Source organism: Halictus rubicundus, chromosome 18, assembly GCF_050948215.1.
Source record: "Halictus rubicundus isolate RS-2024b chromosome 18, iyHalRubi1_principal, whole genome shotgun sequence".
Classification (NCBI taxonomy): domain Eukaryota; kingdom Metazoa; phylum Arthropoda; class Insecta; order Hymenoptera; family Halictidae; genus Halictus; species Halictus rubicundus.
Genome location: NC_135166.1, coordinates 6,467,261 through 6,484,527, shown reverse-complemented (window position 1 = coordinate 6,484,527; position 17,267 = coordinate 6,467,261). Strand labels below are relative to the sequence as shown.

At 39.6% G+C, this 17,267-nt stretch overlaps 1 protein-coding gene across 2 annotated transcripts in view; it reads right to left on the bottom strand.

The window, feature by feature from the left end:
* LOC143363053 (uncharacterized) overlaps positions 1-17,267 on the bottom strand; it is a 77,269-nt gene that overhangs the window by 13,542 nt on the left and 46,460 nt on the right. For both annotated transcript variants that reach the window (XM_076803671.1, XM_076803672.1), the window contains 2 exons: positions 6,154-6,356; positions 139-274 (listed from right to left, as the gene is read on the bottom strand). In XM_076803671.1, the coding sequence (XP_076659786.1) occupies positions 139-274; positions 6,154-6,356 (339 nt within the window). The remainder of the gene's footprint in view (positions 1-138; positions 275-6,153; positions 6,357-17,267) is intronic.

The following is a 17,267-nucleotide window of genomic DNA, read 5'->3' as shown; positions in this document are numbered from 1 at the left end:
GAATACAGGTAATTCGATAGGTTTCCTTCCGACTTGCTCGCGGGCGTGTTTAGTTTTTACAATGAGACTTAACGGCTTCGGCTCGTACTGTGTTCTGATACACGTTCGTTGGAAAAAAAGTAGAATTGCGATACTTACTGGCCACGTGCATGTAACCAATATCGCTGGCAGTATTAAACGACGGCGTATCACCAGAGACCTCGCAACGATATTTGCCGGTATGATTTGGCTGCACGTCCTGTATAACTACTTGATGGACGTCGCTTCGATTCTTCTGCAATGTGATTAAACACAGCATTAATAGTGATTTCGATAGGTATACTCAAATATCTTGCTACCGAACCCTCAGCATACACAGTGGATCCGAAAAGTATTTAAACACCACATTCCCGATTCCAGAAAAATTGTCGATATTTAAATCCCGATGATCTCCTAAAAAGAAACAATAGAAGCTTCTAGCTTTAAAATGTATCTTATTGAATTTTTTTTACGAAATTGTCACAATTGTAGTATAGTCAATTTTTCATTATTAATTGTAAACCATTTTCATGGCCGAGAGGCTGAAAAATAAACTTATCTATTTATAGGCTATTTTTCGAGAATTTATGTTCGAAAACCTCTTGGACCCACTGTATTCTGCATAGTTCGTGTAATCTGGGAGTACATCAGAGAAAAAGTTGAAATTACAATTAATTGTAAAATCGTGATACACGTCCCTTAGTCATTTTGTTTAGGAGCATTAATTTTAGATTTTGCATTCATGAACTGTTCCTCATGGTGGATGAAAGCAATTTTTATATTAGATCCTCAGACTTGCAGCTATTAACGAACTAGAAATTGTGTGGAATAAAGTTAAAAGAGCAAATGTTTATCTATTTCTTTAGTCGGACTGAAGCTTCGTATCACGAGTGTTTCAGCATGAAAAATATTTTTGTGATCGAAACCGGATCGCAATAAAGCGAAATTCCTAGAATAGACATACCTACACTTTTCCCTTGTGTTCTCGACGCAATTTCAGTTAATTTAGCATCCATGATTGCTGTACAGCACCGGGAACAGCAACGCGTGCACCGTGTATTGCAAATCGATTGCACTTACGTGTTCGCTTTGACATCCCCCGCACATTCACTCCTTCGCCCGACACAATACTTCATGGCAATAATTAATTACGAGTGCCGATTACAGCGTACAAATCACACTGCGAATTCCACTACAGCTCACGGCGCTACAGAATCCCGATACAAGGGTACGAGTAATTGAAATTTGATCAAACAAATGTTTCCACATTCCTAGGTTTTTTTCCCCCTGGGTATAATTACACGAATGTTTCTCCGGGCTTGAGGAAAAATCTTTTAATAATCACGCAAACATGGATTTGCGCTAGCGTCGTTAAATTTTGAATCCAATTAAAACCGTAAAAATGTACACATTTTCCAGCATTTTCAGAGAAACTGTTTCGTTCGTCTTTTTTAATCATTCATTAAAATCTTTCCGTTTTCCCCGTGGGCGTGCAGTTATGATAGAATTTTATTACATTTTCTAGATATTCATTTTTAGTCTAAAACGATTTTTAACATCACAGGTTTGTTGAAAATCGTTTTGGAAATTAATTGAACTGATTGGGACCAATTTGTTCCGAAAACGATTCTTTAGTATAGAGCTGTTCAGCGTCTGCCCGTAGGGGCAACGATCTTCTTGCCCTGGGCGTACACAGAACGGCGGGCACGAAGCCACGCCCACACGGGACACGAAGCCACGCCCCTGCGGACAGGGTTGCATGTATTTTTCACACGCATTGTCACAGCTACGTGGCCAGCTACGGCTGTGCTACGGCCTACCCCCTCTCCGCCGAGTCATTTGCCGGTAGCTGTGCCCGCGGGCATCGGTGGGCGCCATTGCCCGCTGACAGGCATGTTGAGCAGCTCTGCTATAGCATGTCGATTTATTGTTTTAAATACTTTCTAGGCTTTCACGGAATTCGATTCTTTCACTGCAAATTTATATGCAAACTTCCGTCTTCATAGATCATTTCTAAAACACCAACTTCAATTTGTTAACTAAAAAATTCCTTCCAGTAAATTCAGAAAAGAAATACAATTTCTGTTTGTTAAAATATACACTTTCTTGTACTTCACGTGTTTGTAAATGCCATAAATGTAGAAAGACCAGCACGAAACGCATACAATTCATAATCATACGCAGCTTTTACAAAATAAATTGGAGTTTAATGCAGAAGCGGTGTAAGTCAAAAGGTTAATTACAAGATAACGAGAAACGGAGTAAAAACCTCGGTAAAACGTAATAATATTAAATAACGTTACATCTCTTTCGCGCAAGCTGCTGTCGAGTTCTCCGGATTTTAATGTTCAACATAAAAACTTGTCACTGGTTAAATCGAACAGGCAAAAAGTTAATTTACACCGGTCTCGTATTAAACGGCTGATTTGTTCAATGCGATGCTTTGTATATCCTTGTGAAGCACACCGCGGAGATTTTCCATGTTTTAGAATATTATTAAACCAGTCTGAGCGAGCTGAAAATAGCCAGAGGATACTGGATGCAGTATGAAAACGCATTATACGCCTGGACTGGTGTGCTATTTTGGAGTCCGCGGCTCCAATTTGATGATTCCACATTCCGCATTTTACACGCACGTTAGAATGAGGAATTACCTGTTCTATGATTTTTACCGTGCGGCCCGTATGTCTTTTTCGCTCGACGCTAAACGTCCGTCGCGATTTATCGGCCCAGTTCGCATGTTCTGTCGGGAAAATCTAATTGGAAAGGTGCACCGCGTTGCATAACTATAGCGCCACCCATATTTTTCAAATTTCTGAACTTTGCGAGAATAATTCTGGAAAACCAGGTGCATGATAAACGACGAACTGCGGGTGTAAAAAATATTGAGATGCTGTGTACACGTAGAAAAATATACATTTTATTGTTACGTTTTGTTTTAGATAAATAATATTTTCACTCTCGTTTCGTTGTATATAATTTCTTTTTAACTATTTTCACGGAATGAATATTTGGACATCATTGTATAAATATTTGAAATACTTCATTGTATGACATCATTGTATAAATATTCGAAATACTTGAAAATTTTAACGATACTAATTATCTACGTGCCATGAGAGGTATTCGCGGTGGTCGGCTGGTTCGATCGGCGCATGCGTGTGTGAGACCATTCGCGAGCGAAGTCTTTTAACACGTTTTTAACCCCGGAATTCGAACTGTTAATTTTCCAAAGCGCGTGCCTTTCTTTTTTTTTCCCATTTCCACCTGCCGCTCTAGGTAACACGCAAACAGCGAGCGCGCTCTTCTTTGTAGATGGATCCAATCGATATTTACAGTCAGCTGCGGCACGTTCTAATTTGTAACAGCGAATTTGCTCAGAACAAACCGGCTCCGAAAAGTGTTCGAATCGACGATTTTCAACACTAAATTGTCGATATTTACACTGCTGCAATTCCGTAAATAAGAACAGTACAACAACAAAATTCGACTCGCATTCAGTCATCTACTTTTGCAATCGTACATTTCCATATTTATAAAAGCATCCGCAAATTTTTTCCGAGATCCAATTTATTTTAGAACTGAAGATTAATGATTCTCCTTTATTTATGATTAATGATACCTTAAAATTTGGTGTACGATTTTTTCAATCGTTTTGTTTAACTTGGAACGAAGAGTGCACTGTGAATTCTCTATATATGTCGCCGAGGCTTGGCCAATAAATGACGCGGAATTATCCCCTCTGCCGCGGGGTATACCCCGCGAGGGGTCAAGAAAAAAAATTTTTTTAAACGAAGATACGGAATATTATAATTTCAAACTTGGTACATCTATTAACTAACATTTATAGAGTGTACCCAAATTTTTGTGCCTCATTTCTGTTCCACAAAACAGCCAAAAAAATAGGTAGATCAAGTTTTAAAATCTATGGTGCATTTACAATGATGGAAAAAATGTACAGTCCACTCGTTAGCATTCCGAAAACGGTAAAATGTAACGATTCTCGTTTGATTTTCACGTTTCTGGCGTCAATTCGCAAAGTAATCCACGAAGTTAATACGATCATGGAAACTGTTATCGTTAATAAGTAGCCATCATATTAATCAGGATTTCTTCCAGACCATACCGCTGGAACAGCACGACACGTATCGCGCGATTGGCGATGTTTGCGCACCCTTTTAGCAAATTAGAATGCGTGCCCGGAAACGGATATTGCATCGTTCGACCGTGCATTGACGGAATTCGAATGTCAGCCATTTTTTTTTTACTCCAATTCCTTTGGAAACATCGATCCGCCGTTTATTATTTCTTCTTACGGTGGTATGTTGCACGCATGCACCCCCGCGAGCGTAAGATATGTACACCGCATTATCGACAATTGCATTCATGTTGTTCGTTGCACCTATAAATCGCAATAAAATACATTGCCCGACGTGGAACCGTCACCCACAGGCAATAAAACTGAGCGTGCTGTTCTCGTTTAACGAAATGTGTATTAAAAAATAAATATAATGCGAATCATGTTGAATGCTGGAATACTCTTTTTTATTGTGACGAAAAGAAGTGTTCTAAATGGGGATCGCATATAAATCATCCCGCATATTTCGATATGCGGTTGACGTAAACGCTGAGATTTATTGCCATGAATATTTCGCGCGAGCTTCTGAAATATACGTGACGTCAAAATTTGTTTTAATAGTTCAGCCCGCGTGCACAGCAGAAATTATTACGGGGGTCTGCAATATTTTTTTAACGTATGGCGGTCAAGAAATGTTCCTGCAATGGTTTTCTTCTATGAGTCGAATATTCAATTTAAAAAACTATTTAGATTTAGAAAACTTGTACAAGTGAATTATCCAAGCAGAAAAGTGGGCAACTAATTAGCTTATCAGAATTCAATGAATATTCAAGAAACAAGGTGCAACAACTGATAAATGGAAGTCAACTGACTAATCATTATTTGGCAAATTTTAATGAGCGAAGGACAAAAGTTAACCCTTTGCACTCGGCGCTATTTTCAATCTAAAACTAAATTTTTCTTCCGTCTTGCAATATTTTCATGTTATTCGTACGAAACCGATCCGATTTCTACATATAATATTTAAATGTTTAGTAATCTATTAAATACAAATTTTGTAATGTAACAAATATTTTGTAATATTTTTTGTAATTTCTTTGAAATAATGCCACAATAATTTCTAGCGGTGCTTCAGAGTCACCACTCGAGTGCAAAGGGTTAACAATTTACGTATTTTTCGCGATGGTCCCTGTTTGAATTCAAGATCTAATTCGAAATTCAGCTTGTCCGTGGCATTTAGTTCGTTCGTTGAAAAAAATCTGAAACGCGAGAGAAAAAGAAAGTCTGCGAAACTATGAAGCGCTTACCCCGTTCGCTCGCATCTTTAATTACTTAAAAGTCACGTCGGCACATATTTTGTCGAGCACGGTTATATAATAAAGTGAAGCATGAATGGCACTAACAAACTTCCACGCCCGGGCGAAACTTGGGGAAATATAATCCGAGGGACTCGCTTCTGTTCTCTCGGTTCCCGACGATTTCACGTCAGGTGCGAATGTAAAACGTGATTCGCAAAGGATCGCCTCGCAACTTTTAATAAGTAGGAAACTCCGAGGACATTTCTGGCGCGAAATAACCTGGCGACAATTCTCTGAGAAACGTGCAGCTTATTATTGTGCAGTCTCGAAAATGTTTTTATCCGACAGTCGCCGATTGCCGGTGGTCTATCGAGAAAATTAGTCGTGCGAAATGAAAATTATAAAACATACATATACACGAAGATACAGTACCGTGTCCTGAAACTTAGATTTTTCGCATTTTCTCGCCAAAATCTACAGGATTGCACAAAAAAATGTTAAAAATTTCTGGTTTCCCGAAGTGCAGTTTAGCCACACAGAATATGCCCGACTTTTTAAACGACTAATGCCTGAGAAATAAATTGTAATCAAATCGTACTAACAATATAAAGTCGAGCAGTGACGAAAGTGATGACCAAATTGTAGTGTATACGATCACTAAAAAGCAAAAGGGTGTGAAAAGTTTCTCCGATAGAATTTATTCGGCAAATGTAGTTCGTGTGTTCGAAGGTCAATATTTGCGAAGAAGTGCGTACTTACAATAACTTTCTCACCCAAGTCCCCGAAAACAGCGATCGGTGGCATCTCTTTCGGAACGTATCGAAAAAATTCAGGACCCTTGTACCATTTCACTGTGTACAAAGTGTCCGACTCTAGATCGTATCTGCAGCTCATATTGACGGTTGTGCCAGCTGCTACAGCCAATGGAATATCGATGGACACATTGCTAAGTCCACGGACGCCTGGAAAATAAAATCGCGTTATTTTTCTGGCAGCTCTGAAATTAACAGGTTGCCTTCTATATTTATTTTACTGGTTTATAAATCCATTGTAAAAGACACAAGGCGCGTTTATTTTATCAGATCCCCGTACGCTATATTTTCGCTACGGGATTCGAATAAAAAATATTAGACAACCTTCCCGGCTTTTCGATGCGAATATTATTTTCCGCACGCGAATATAAAATTTATTCCTTTCATTATGCAAATATAAAAACTGTACGTTTCACCATTGTATTTAGTGTTTTACTTTGAATATTGCACGGCTAACTTGAAAGTGGGCTTCCAAAGCAATAGCTAGATGAAATGTTTTGATGTTGGTTCTTATCCAATTGTTGAATGAAAATCAGCAAATAACCGTTTAAACATTATATATTGTTAGTGAATTTTAAAAGTGCAAGATGTGGCATTTGCGGTATTTGAGTATCAAATAGTTATTATGAACATGCATTAAATAAATATTATTTTAATAATACTTAAGGGTTCGTGGTTCAGAGCTTAAACAGTAGCAGAAAATATATCAAAAAACGTTGGTCCTGAGACAATCAAGCGTTGTTAAAATTGAAACGTGGACAAATGAAAATTGTGAGCCGTCTGACAGACGGTCTATACTACTTAAGAGTTAATGTAGCGTACATAGAATTATTCGAGCACTCAGGAAGAAGGAATTGAGCCTGATGCTGAGGGTAACCGGTGACCAGCATTGAATATGCTTAATACGCGGTCTGAATGGGCGAGAAACGTTCTTTCTTCAAACTGGAATCATGACCCTCTTCTTACAACCGGGATAAGTGGCGAGTACTTATCCTATGATAACTTAAACGGACAAGTGCTTAAGAAACTTTCTGCGTAAGCTTGGCAACGTCAGCGTTAACGTTAGCCGCCCTTGGGATTACCTTCGCCGGAAGAAAATTCTGCGGTATGACAGGAAAAGTTTCGGCATCGGCGTCGACTTTTTAATACGTATCTCTCGAGAGAATCGCGGCCCGCCGTTTACAGGCGCTCTACAAAAAGATGGTAATTCTTCTCCCTCGGCCCTTGATCCACTCGAATCGTGCATGAAGTACCACTGTCAGACATTGTACGCGTTCATGTGCAACAACGAATTGACAGATAATTCATAGGAGACACGAATTACGATGTGTTTACTGACCGCGGTAAATGGCGGTAGACTATCGCTGTTCTTTTCTACGTTCGGAACTTCATCAAAGAATCCCCGACCACGACAAGACCCGGGCTGCTGACATATAACGTGGATTCACTGTAGACAAATGAGTACTATATTCATTGATATTATTTGTTACCGTTGCTTTGGGAGTTCTGCGAGTTCTATGCCGGAGTCATTTCCAACTCACGCCGATATTTCACTGCTACAGTTTTATTCCGATATAAGACGATGGCCCCGGACCGGCTTTCGTCGTATTACGGATGAGGGTCGACTTGGTTAACCCTTTGCACTCGGAGCCGTCGATTTTAGTCTCATAACGTCCCCTTAGGGGGGACATCGGAGTGCAAGTCAGTGTACAGTGTCCACTCGATATATGTCCAAAACACGGATCTGGCCAGGGACATATATCGGCTGGAAGATACTATTCTTTGATACATTGCCGAACGTGGAAAAGGACAGCGAGAATTATATCATATTTGGTATCATTTTCATTAGAAAAATGCCACGAATATGTTGGTGAAAGGCCCATAAAAAGATAAGAAAGTTGTATTATTCGATTAGTAGTGGTCTCCTGGTCTCACACCGTATTATGTTTACACTCCTCGGGGACCAAGGTCACTCGAGCTTCAGGGGTGTGCCCCGTGGCAGTGGGGATGCTTCTGGGACATTCATCGGCCAGATATTTGGGACATTTGTATACCGAGTAAAGACTGTGTAAAATTCAGCGATATCTTTCGTTGGAAAAGAATAGAATATGACATACCCTCTCCTTTTGAGACTAAGCGGTCTCGAGGGAACAACTTCAGAAGAAGAAGAGGATTTTCTTGTTCCGAAATAAAAAGCGTCGTCTTATATCGGAATGAAATTGTACATATTGACGGTTCCTCACCTCACCGCTACCGCGACGGGTCACGAGTGACTCCGGCACAGCATACGGAAGGTTAATCGTTGTTTCGTATTTTTAGAGTGGGAATTTCTCCGCGAATTTCAAGTGAACCGCAGACTCTAAAGGACACATCGAACGGTACCATTTCTTCTCGCGCGTCTTCGTCCCAAGCATACTTTATTGTTGGACTTGCGGCGTAGATGAATATGCAATGGTGTTTGCGCGCGGTCGATGTTTGTGCACGAACGATAAAGGACGCGGCGAATACCTGGTTCAGTTATCGCCGACGGCCTCTCGCAAGTTTGTCCGTAGAGTGGACGTTTCGGCTTAACAGGGAAAAATCTGCTGCAAGTTAAACGATCGCTGGATCGTGGTCTCTCGTCCAGATCATCGTGCGACGTGCCTACGTGAGTGGAACTCGTTACGGCGGACCAACACCGCCATTTTCTCATTAATTAACAGACTTTTTCTCCGTGGTGATAAGTGCCCCGGTAATTACTTATAAGATGATACATGGCAAGCTTTCGCGGTAATAACGTAATTAATCTTTATACTTTAGCTGACGCGATTCGAACCTGTTCCACGGCACCTAAATAATACAACGCGCGCCACTCCGGAACGCAAAAGGGATAATGCAAATTCTGCATTAGTTAAACATCCGCGGTGTTAAATTGCATCTTTAATCGCAGGTGTACCTTTGATGCTAATCAATGTATTCATTGACGCGATTATCACCGTGCTGTGTTTCAATGTGAGAAATAATTGCGACTGCTCGCCGTTTATAATTGAAATACACTTAAAAATCTTTTGGTTTCGGCAGCTTTAGGTGCGCGCGTATGTGTACAGTTTGGATTGAAAATCGCACAGTGATCAAAATGCTGGAGTCATTTGCATAATTTTGTGTGGAAACAATCAATTTTTAGATGAAAGTCTAGCTACACTGAATTCTTATCATTTTTGTATGAATTTTGTATGAATATGTGTACAGTGTACAGTTTGGATCGAAAATCGTACCGTGATCAATGCTAGAGACGTTTGCATGAGTTCATAGTTTTGTATTGAAACAATCAATTTTTAGATGAAAGTCTAGCTACACCGAATTCTTGTAATTTTTTGTGGCGTCGATGTTTGCATATCTCAACTTTTCCATTAACACAATTAATTGTTGAATGCAATTCTACTACACTAAATTCTCAACATTTTTGTATGAAGTATTGGGGTTTGTAAATCGCGTTCGTAAATACTACTCAGCAGACGGTTAAAAAATGAAGTGTTCGCGCCGTGGCTCTAATAACTTTTCCGTCCATTGTCTAATCTGTTGCAGATAAATCATAAATAAATGTTCGTTTAACTCTTTGCACCCGAAGCTGTATAACTCGAGAGTCGAACGATTTCGTCCGGCCAACACATACAAAGAGAACGCATTTGCTCGTGCCGTGTTTAATCGTGCAACTTTTCAAACGCGAACCAGCTGAGTAACGTGAGGATAGTTCGAGATTATGGTGTTGAAGGTTAAAAAATCACCGGGGACCGTTACTCGGAACAACCTGTGTAATCGCAGCGAATTTGTACATAGGTTACAGGGGTCTATAATCAATTGTTCAGCCGAAGAATCGTTGGTACGCGCGCTCACACACACACACACACACACGCACACACACATCCACATACTCGCCGAGCGTATCGTTCCCGGGGAGATTTAAATAGCAGGTGGCTTGCTAATCACCTTGCTAATCCTTAATTACTGCCCGGGCACGATTGTTATTCCCATCACGGTCGGCGGAACACGTATCTTCCGTTTTTGGAAGGTGAAACCTCGCCATAAATAACAGTAGCCCGAGACAATGGCGTCGCATAAACTCTCTAGCCATACATCAACCCCTTGCCCTTAAATTATCGCCTGGAATAATAGGGGCGAGCGTAGCGAAATCCCCGAAATCATTTTTCTTCACCACCACTTCGGCCGAGCGTTCTTCGTCAAATTGCACGGGCAAACGTTAAACACAGACCCGTACGGATTAGGCGAGCCGGTATTCTGTTATTTAGGTACCACGGAATTTCCCCTCCCCTCCCCTCTGCCCGCTCCTGTAAAGCTGGAGCTTCTATAATCATAGTGAATCCCATGGACGATTGGCTTTCGCGCACAATGTTTCAGATTTCCTTAGGCGGGATGTACACGCGGCGAAACCGCATCGGTATTTTCCCCGAAGTGCACCGGCCTCGGAAATCGCGAAATGTGACCCTTTTGCACTCGCATTCCCGCAGAATTTGTTGTAATTCAATCAACCGTGCTAATTACTTCTCGCAAAAGCTCGCAGAAATTCCACGTTGTCCATGTCACAAAATAACTATGCGAGCAGCCATTAGGTCAGTGCGCGTATCGTTGTCAGAGGGATTTTACGCGTTCATGAGAAAAATGGGCGGACGAAACCAAACCTGCGAAAGACTTTGAAAGGCTTATTTAATCCTTAACGTAGATTATTAAAACTGTTTTTACTTCAGTTCTGTTTGTCACAATTGATTCGGACACTTTTCATTTTGTATACAGATCTACGGTCTAATTATCACAAATATTCTTGAGAAATTGGTGGGAAAAATTGCTGTTAACTTGTTTCACGAGGAACATGAATATTGTTAGCGTTCTTTTGTCTTCTTTTATGTCAATTTTCTTCATACGATTTTATAGAAACATCTGGAGGTATTGTGGTGTCTCGTTTCTAATAAAATACTAATGTTCTTAAAACGATTTTCTGGAAGCATCTAAATTTGTATTTTAATTACATTTTCATATCGAATTAAAATGAAGACACTTTTATAATCAGTATCGCGACTATTAAATGCTACCACAAACGATGAATGACCATATTTGTATTTCTCAAGTTGTCTCACTGATTCGTTAAGGGATGATGTCTTCTTATAAAGAAAATTATCCAAACACAATATATTTTATTTGCTTTGTTTAATCGACTTAACTTTCGCTTCGACTCCGTGAAAAATCGCGTTGGAAAACTGCTAGGTTGTTCAGGCAGAGGCGTTTAATCAAGCAGCATTTAATCAAGCACATTATAATTTGGTTGTTCCGCCGTTCTCATTTCGAACTCCGTAAAATCGTAGCCATTATCATGCGTTCGAATAAATTCCATTGTAAACGACCGTTCGCGGCTATTCGGCCGGGCTCTAAGTAAACGGTACCGGTGGAATCTTAATCAGGCCCTCAATTACTTATATATCTCAGGGCTCAATAGTCTCTGGCCCCCGGTAAAAAGTCTTCCAAGCATTATGCATATCCTTGGCAAGATCCCCTACGGCAGCGAAAACGGAAAAGCCAAAGGCGTAAAGAGCTTGTACTTTGAAATGAGATCCCTTTCTTCTTTCAGAACTCAACTATATGAAACCTCATCCCTGATGCACCGTCGGTTGTGGAGGCTTTTATTGTTTCGGTGAAAGATGAGAAAAAAGGACCGTGTGGAAGGGGTCTTTGAAAATATTTGTTGCGAGGAGGAGGCAGGGGAGAAACACGGTTGCGATCTATGGCCTGTTTGAGGATCAAAAGAGCCTCGGAACTAACGACTATTTTTATTAAACTTATTCCGAGGGTCTATCTATCCCCCTCGGAAGAACGCCTTGCTGTATTTAACCCGGAATTAGTTGTAATTAGCTCGTAAAAATGGCGGATGCAGAAATGCACAAGTACCAGTGTTTTTCTGGTTCTCGATGGAAAATGATTTTTGTTCAATTTATTCTTAGGCTCGTAGATTTATCCTCCGGAATAATGTCTTGCTGGCTATCAGCCTGGATTAATTATAATTAGCTCGAAATAATGGCGAGACGTCCGACTCGCTTGAACCAATTATTCGTATTAAATTTATTGCAAGATGTTCTATTCACAAATCCATCCTCCTCATCCTCCATCCTAATGTTCATCAACGTAGAATTATTTGTAATTAGCTTATAACAATCGCGATCGTAGAAATACGCGTCGACCGACGTCTCTGCGGTGGTTAGGGCGAGATGTTCGAGTTACGGGCAACGTCAACTTAATTTAGGGTTCCTCGGCTTAAGTAACACGATTCCGGGTACACTACCGCATGATTTCAATCGACTATATATCATAGCGGTGTGCGGGCACCCGAAATCTCGGCTCGGGCCGCAAGAAGTCGGCCGAGAGAGGCTTGCCCTCCGAAAGTATCTCCGCCACATACGATTGCTCCGAATCCTGAAACTTTTGGACAGCCCGAAACTTTTGGGCTATTCGGGGCTCGATAGGGGATTGCGGCCGCCCCTGGAATCGGAGTTTCTACGTGGAATTGTGGCAGATTCGAGAGCAAGAGTAATATTTGTGTAACGTATGGCATCCCGTCACTTTATTGTTCCTGCTCGTTACGCAATGTAAATGCATCGCTACCTCGTTGCAATCGATTGCTACTATTTCCCAAACTCTTACCCGTAGTCGACACTTACGTGTCTCCGCTGTATTGTTTCTGAAAAATTCCATTATTCGGGTAATCCTTGGCCACACGAGTGAGACTCGCGATGACGTCTTAGGTTCTACTAAAAATAAAATCCAATTCTCGAAAATTGGAATATATGCCTTTTGCAGACCTAAGTAAGCTACATACACGCACAAAGTTTCATAAAAATGAAGTTGCTATGCGCTATCAATAATTCAAAATGGCAAAAATGGCAACATTTAAAGATTCTAGCTCTTTCAATGCCTAAAAGAGCAATGCCTTTATAAAAAGTTATAAATCGTGGCCCTCTCTTTCCTCTTCCAAATTCCGAGCAATAGCAAATTTGAAAAATTTTTTTCTACACAATAGCTAGTAAGCTGGTCCTTTTAACATTTCAAGAAGACTCGAGTTGTTTCGTCCAATTTTTAAAAAGTTATTAGTTTTTACAGGGCGTCCCCTACATTTGTCCTCGACCGTAGATGTAATTGATGATAACCGCCATGATTTCTGCACCATCCTGATAGTTCGACCACGCGAATTTTTCTTCGAAATGGAGCTCTGGATGTCCAGATAGAGCGAAGATGCAGGTACGCTGCGATTGGACGAGAACTGAGGTCTGCTTTAAAATACGCTGACCTTGCGGTAACGAGGAAAAAAGAATTGAACACGGGTGGAGGGGGGAGGAGGAGAGATTCGTAGTTTCATTAAATCAGAAAGCATCGGGAACCATGATTTTCGAAATCTCGCCAGTTTGGAACTGAAACCGTATCAGCTCTATGTGACCAGCATGAACTTCCCCGAGGATTACGATGCCGCAAGGCAAACGTGTTACCGGAAGCTTCGAGAGCAATTCGCGATACTGCCGCCAATATATCGACGAATTCATACCCAGCAGTCCAACAGCTGAGAACCGACAAATTTCACCTGCTGTGCCTTCTTCTTCTTCTTCTGGCGTTTCCGCCTCCTCGTGACGAAGATGTACACTGACTCGCGAAAGTATTCGAACGCCCCTTAAAACAGTATAACTTTTTTTAAACTGGACCAAACGACCTGACTTTTTCTAAGCAATTAGAAGAATTGGTTTACCGAATGATGCGCAAAAAAGATTTGAAAAAATAGCAAATGGTAAGAGTTTCATGAGAAAATAAAAATTGCACTTTTTACAACTCTTTTATTTGAGCCTCTAATGAAAATTTAAAATATGTGTTTTGTAGATCTATGTTAGTTGTACACATAGTGAAGATTTCATCGAAATCGATTAATATATACACGAGCTACAAATAATTGGAAGTAGTGAAAATCGTGGTTTTCACGACTTCTGGTCTAACATCTTTCGATGCGTGCCATTTTTATCTGCGTCAACCGATTTCGATGAAATTCACAAAACGAAATCTACAAAACGCATATTTTCAATTTTCATTTTATTCTAATATTCTTTTCTATCATGTAGCAGGTGGGAACCTGAAGACCCATTTTTTAAAAATGCTGAAAATTTAGAAAAATTCTTTTCGTAACTAAAACCACCAAAGATTCAAAGACGGAGTCTTCCTCTTCACAACGACACCTTGAAAATTGACGAACGATTTTTATAGTCGTTTTATAGAGCTTTTAATGAGAGGGATGTCGCCAACTTTACAGTAGTATAAGTTACACATAAAATAGCGAAGAAAAGTCGTGCATCAATTTTTAAGGAGCAGTTGTAAAGAGGAGTCTTCGAATTTATGACACTTTTATGTACAAGACAAATTGTTTAATGTTCTTGGACACCGTTGAATTTGTAGCATTTTTGAGGAAAAGTGGGTCTTGGAAAAAGATGGAAAAAATATTAGAACACAGTGGAAATACGTTTGTGTTTTGAAATACTTTTTGCATCCACTGTATGTACACACGGGAGAGTAAATCATAGCCGAGCGCAAATATGCAGCGCACATTTCTAAAGGTAAGCCCGCTCTCGAATCAGGTTTCAGTTAAATCCGAGCAAAGGGCGATTGCCTCGCGATAGAGATCATCCGATCGGTGAATTTAATTGATTCCGCTTGTAATCGTCGGCAAGTATCGTCTAAATTGTAATGGCCAGTTCATCATAGAGTGGGGACTTAAATAACTCCCTCGGGAATGCCACTTGTAATTATACTGCAGGTGTTTGAGCGCTGATGTTTATTGTGAATGTTAGAAACGAGATCAAATATACGTGCAATTAAACTGTGAGTGGTATTTCAGCTCTCGTTTTTACATTTAGGGTCGTTCAACGAGAAGATAAACTTCAGAGTTAATTCTCGAAGTTGAACGTTCGCACTCTTCTAGTTATTAGACGTGATAAATGGGTATTACGCCTTCTTCATAATTTAGTATTGTACTTAGAAATTTACTACTTAATTATTATATTTAGTGTACTATTATCAAATTTTAAGAGTAGCATTTTTACCTGTAGTTGTTCCAATGACGCTAAAACCTAACGCGTCATAAAACTCCTAGCTGGAAACGACAAAACTGTTGTTTAGTCTGATTAAAAGATTTTCCCGAAGTGTCGGAACAACTTTTTAACGAGTCTTCGACCAACAGTTTGCAAGATGCTAACAATTTGAGTTATAGTTTCGAACTTGCCACAATTTTCATCGTGAATAATAAATGAAAAGCTGAGAAGAATTATGGATAAATTATAATACTCATTGAAATGCTAAAAAATCTCAAGCATAAAATATTCAAAAAATGAATTCGAAAACTACAGTGGTTCCATTTGGGAAGAAACTGATTTTCCGTATGTCGCAAAAATATTGCTCGTTTGCAAAAATGTAACGAAATTCCTTCGGTACTCAAATTGAAATCAAATAAACCAACAAGACATAGAATTAATAATTTTCTAAGGGGATAAAACTGTAAAATATAAATAGTCAAAATTTCAAGACGTAGGAGCTTCATATACGTTTACTTCTTTCCTTAATAATTTTTAAAAACGATAAAACTATAAAATATAAATAGTCAAAATTGTCTGCATTAATGTCAAGACGTAGGAGCCACATATAGATTTACTTCTTTCATTAATAATTTTTTAAAACGATAAAACTATGAAATATAAATAGTCAAAATTGTCTGCATTAATTTCAAGTCGTGGGAGCCACATATACATTTACTTCTTTCCTTGATAATTTTTTAAAACTGTAATATATAAATAGTCAAAATTGTCTACATTAATTTGAAGACGTAGGAGCTACATACACATTCACTTCTTTCCTTGATAATTTTAGTTAGTTGAAAATAATATAATTAGGTTGTTCAAGTGTTTACACAGCTTTACATTTGAACTATTAAATTATTGTCACAAACGCATAAAGTCCGGCGCCTAATTGTTCGACCAAAATGGTTACCGCCATTAAAAAAATAGCTTAAGAATAGCTTGAAGAATCCATCAGACGACGACCGGTACTCAACGTGTTAAGAAACGCGAAGCGTGGGTACCGGAACGCGAAAGAATGCGGGGGCGATGATGATTAAGCGTCTGATTAGACGAACCCCGGAAAGTTTCAAGTAGAACCGTAAATGCTTATGCTACTTGCGGCGATAAATAAAAGGTACAAACAGACGTAACAACAGGAAGGCGCATTTCTTGATCGCGCGGCCGGGATAGGTGTATCGGTAGAGCAGATATCAAGCGTAGCGGTAGAACGTGGACAACTTCGTCTGGAACGTGGAACAAAATCATTAAGGCTCGGCTACGATCGAAAGAAGCTTCATACATCGTTCAGCCGGCTTGTACAGTCGCCCGTAATGTTTCCGTCGATCATTCACTTAGAGAACATGAGAAACAAAGAACAGATCCCTGTTGAAAAAATTCTATCGATCCGGTCTTCCTGTCGCGTCAACACATTTTTCACTGATTCCGAATAAATACCGAAACTGAAATTCACAATGACCCCCAAATGTGCCTCTTTTATTAGATTGGTGCACAAATAATTGTTCAATTTGCATATCCAGAAATTGATTATTGCCGACGGAGATACATTTTTTTTTTCAATTCTGCTATTTCATTAATTTTGCCGAAATAAATTGAACTGTTCTGGTCAGCGTTTCAATCTGCATCGAAATCGTACGGAATTATGACAATCAACTGATAAATTGTGATGAACCATTCGGCCGTCATCAATCTGTACAGAAAAATCGTTGGAATTTAAACTGGTGTAAACCGAAATTATTTTTGCACGATGTTAATTAATTTGCGCCATTCTGTCAATCTAACGAGGACAAATTAAATTGAAAAGATTATGCACGGAAATCGCTCAGGGGATCGTGACACGTTAATCGAAGCCTGATCAAAAACGACAATTAAAAAAAAAAACGAAGAATTTCGAGAGGCACGTTCCTGAAACGTCGAA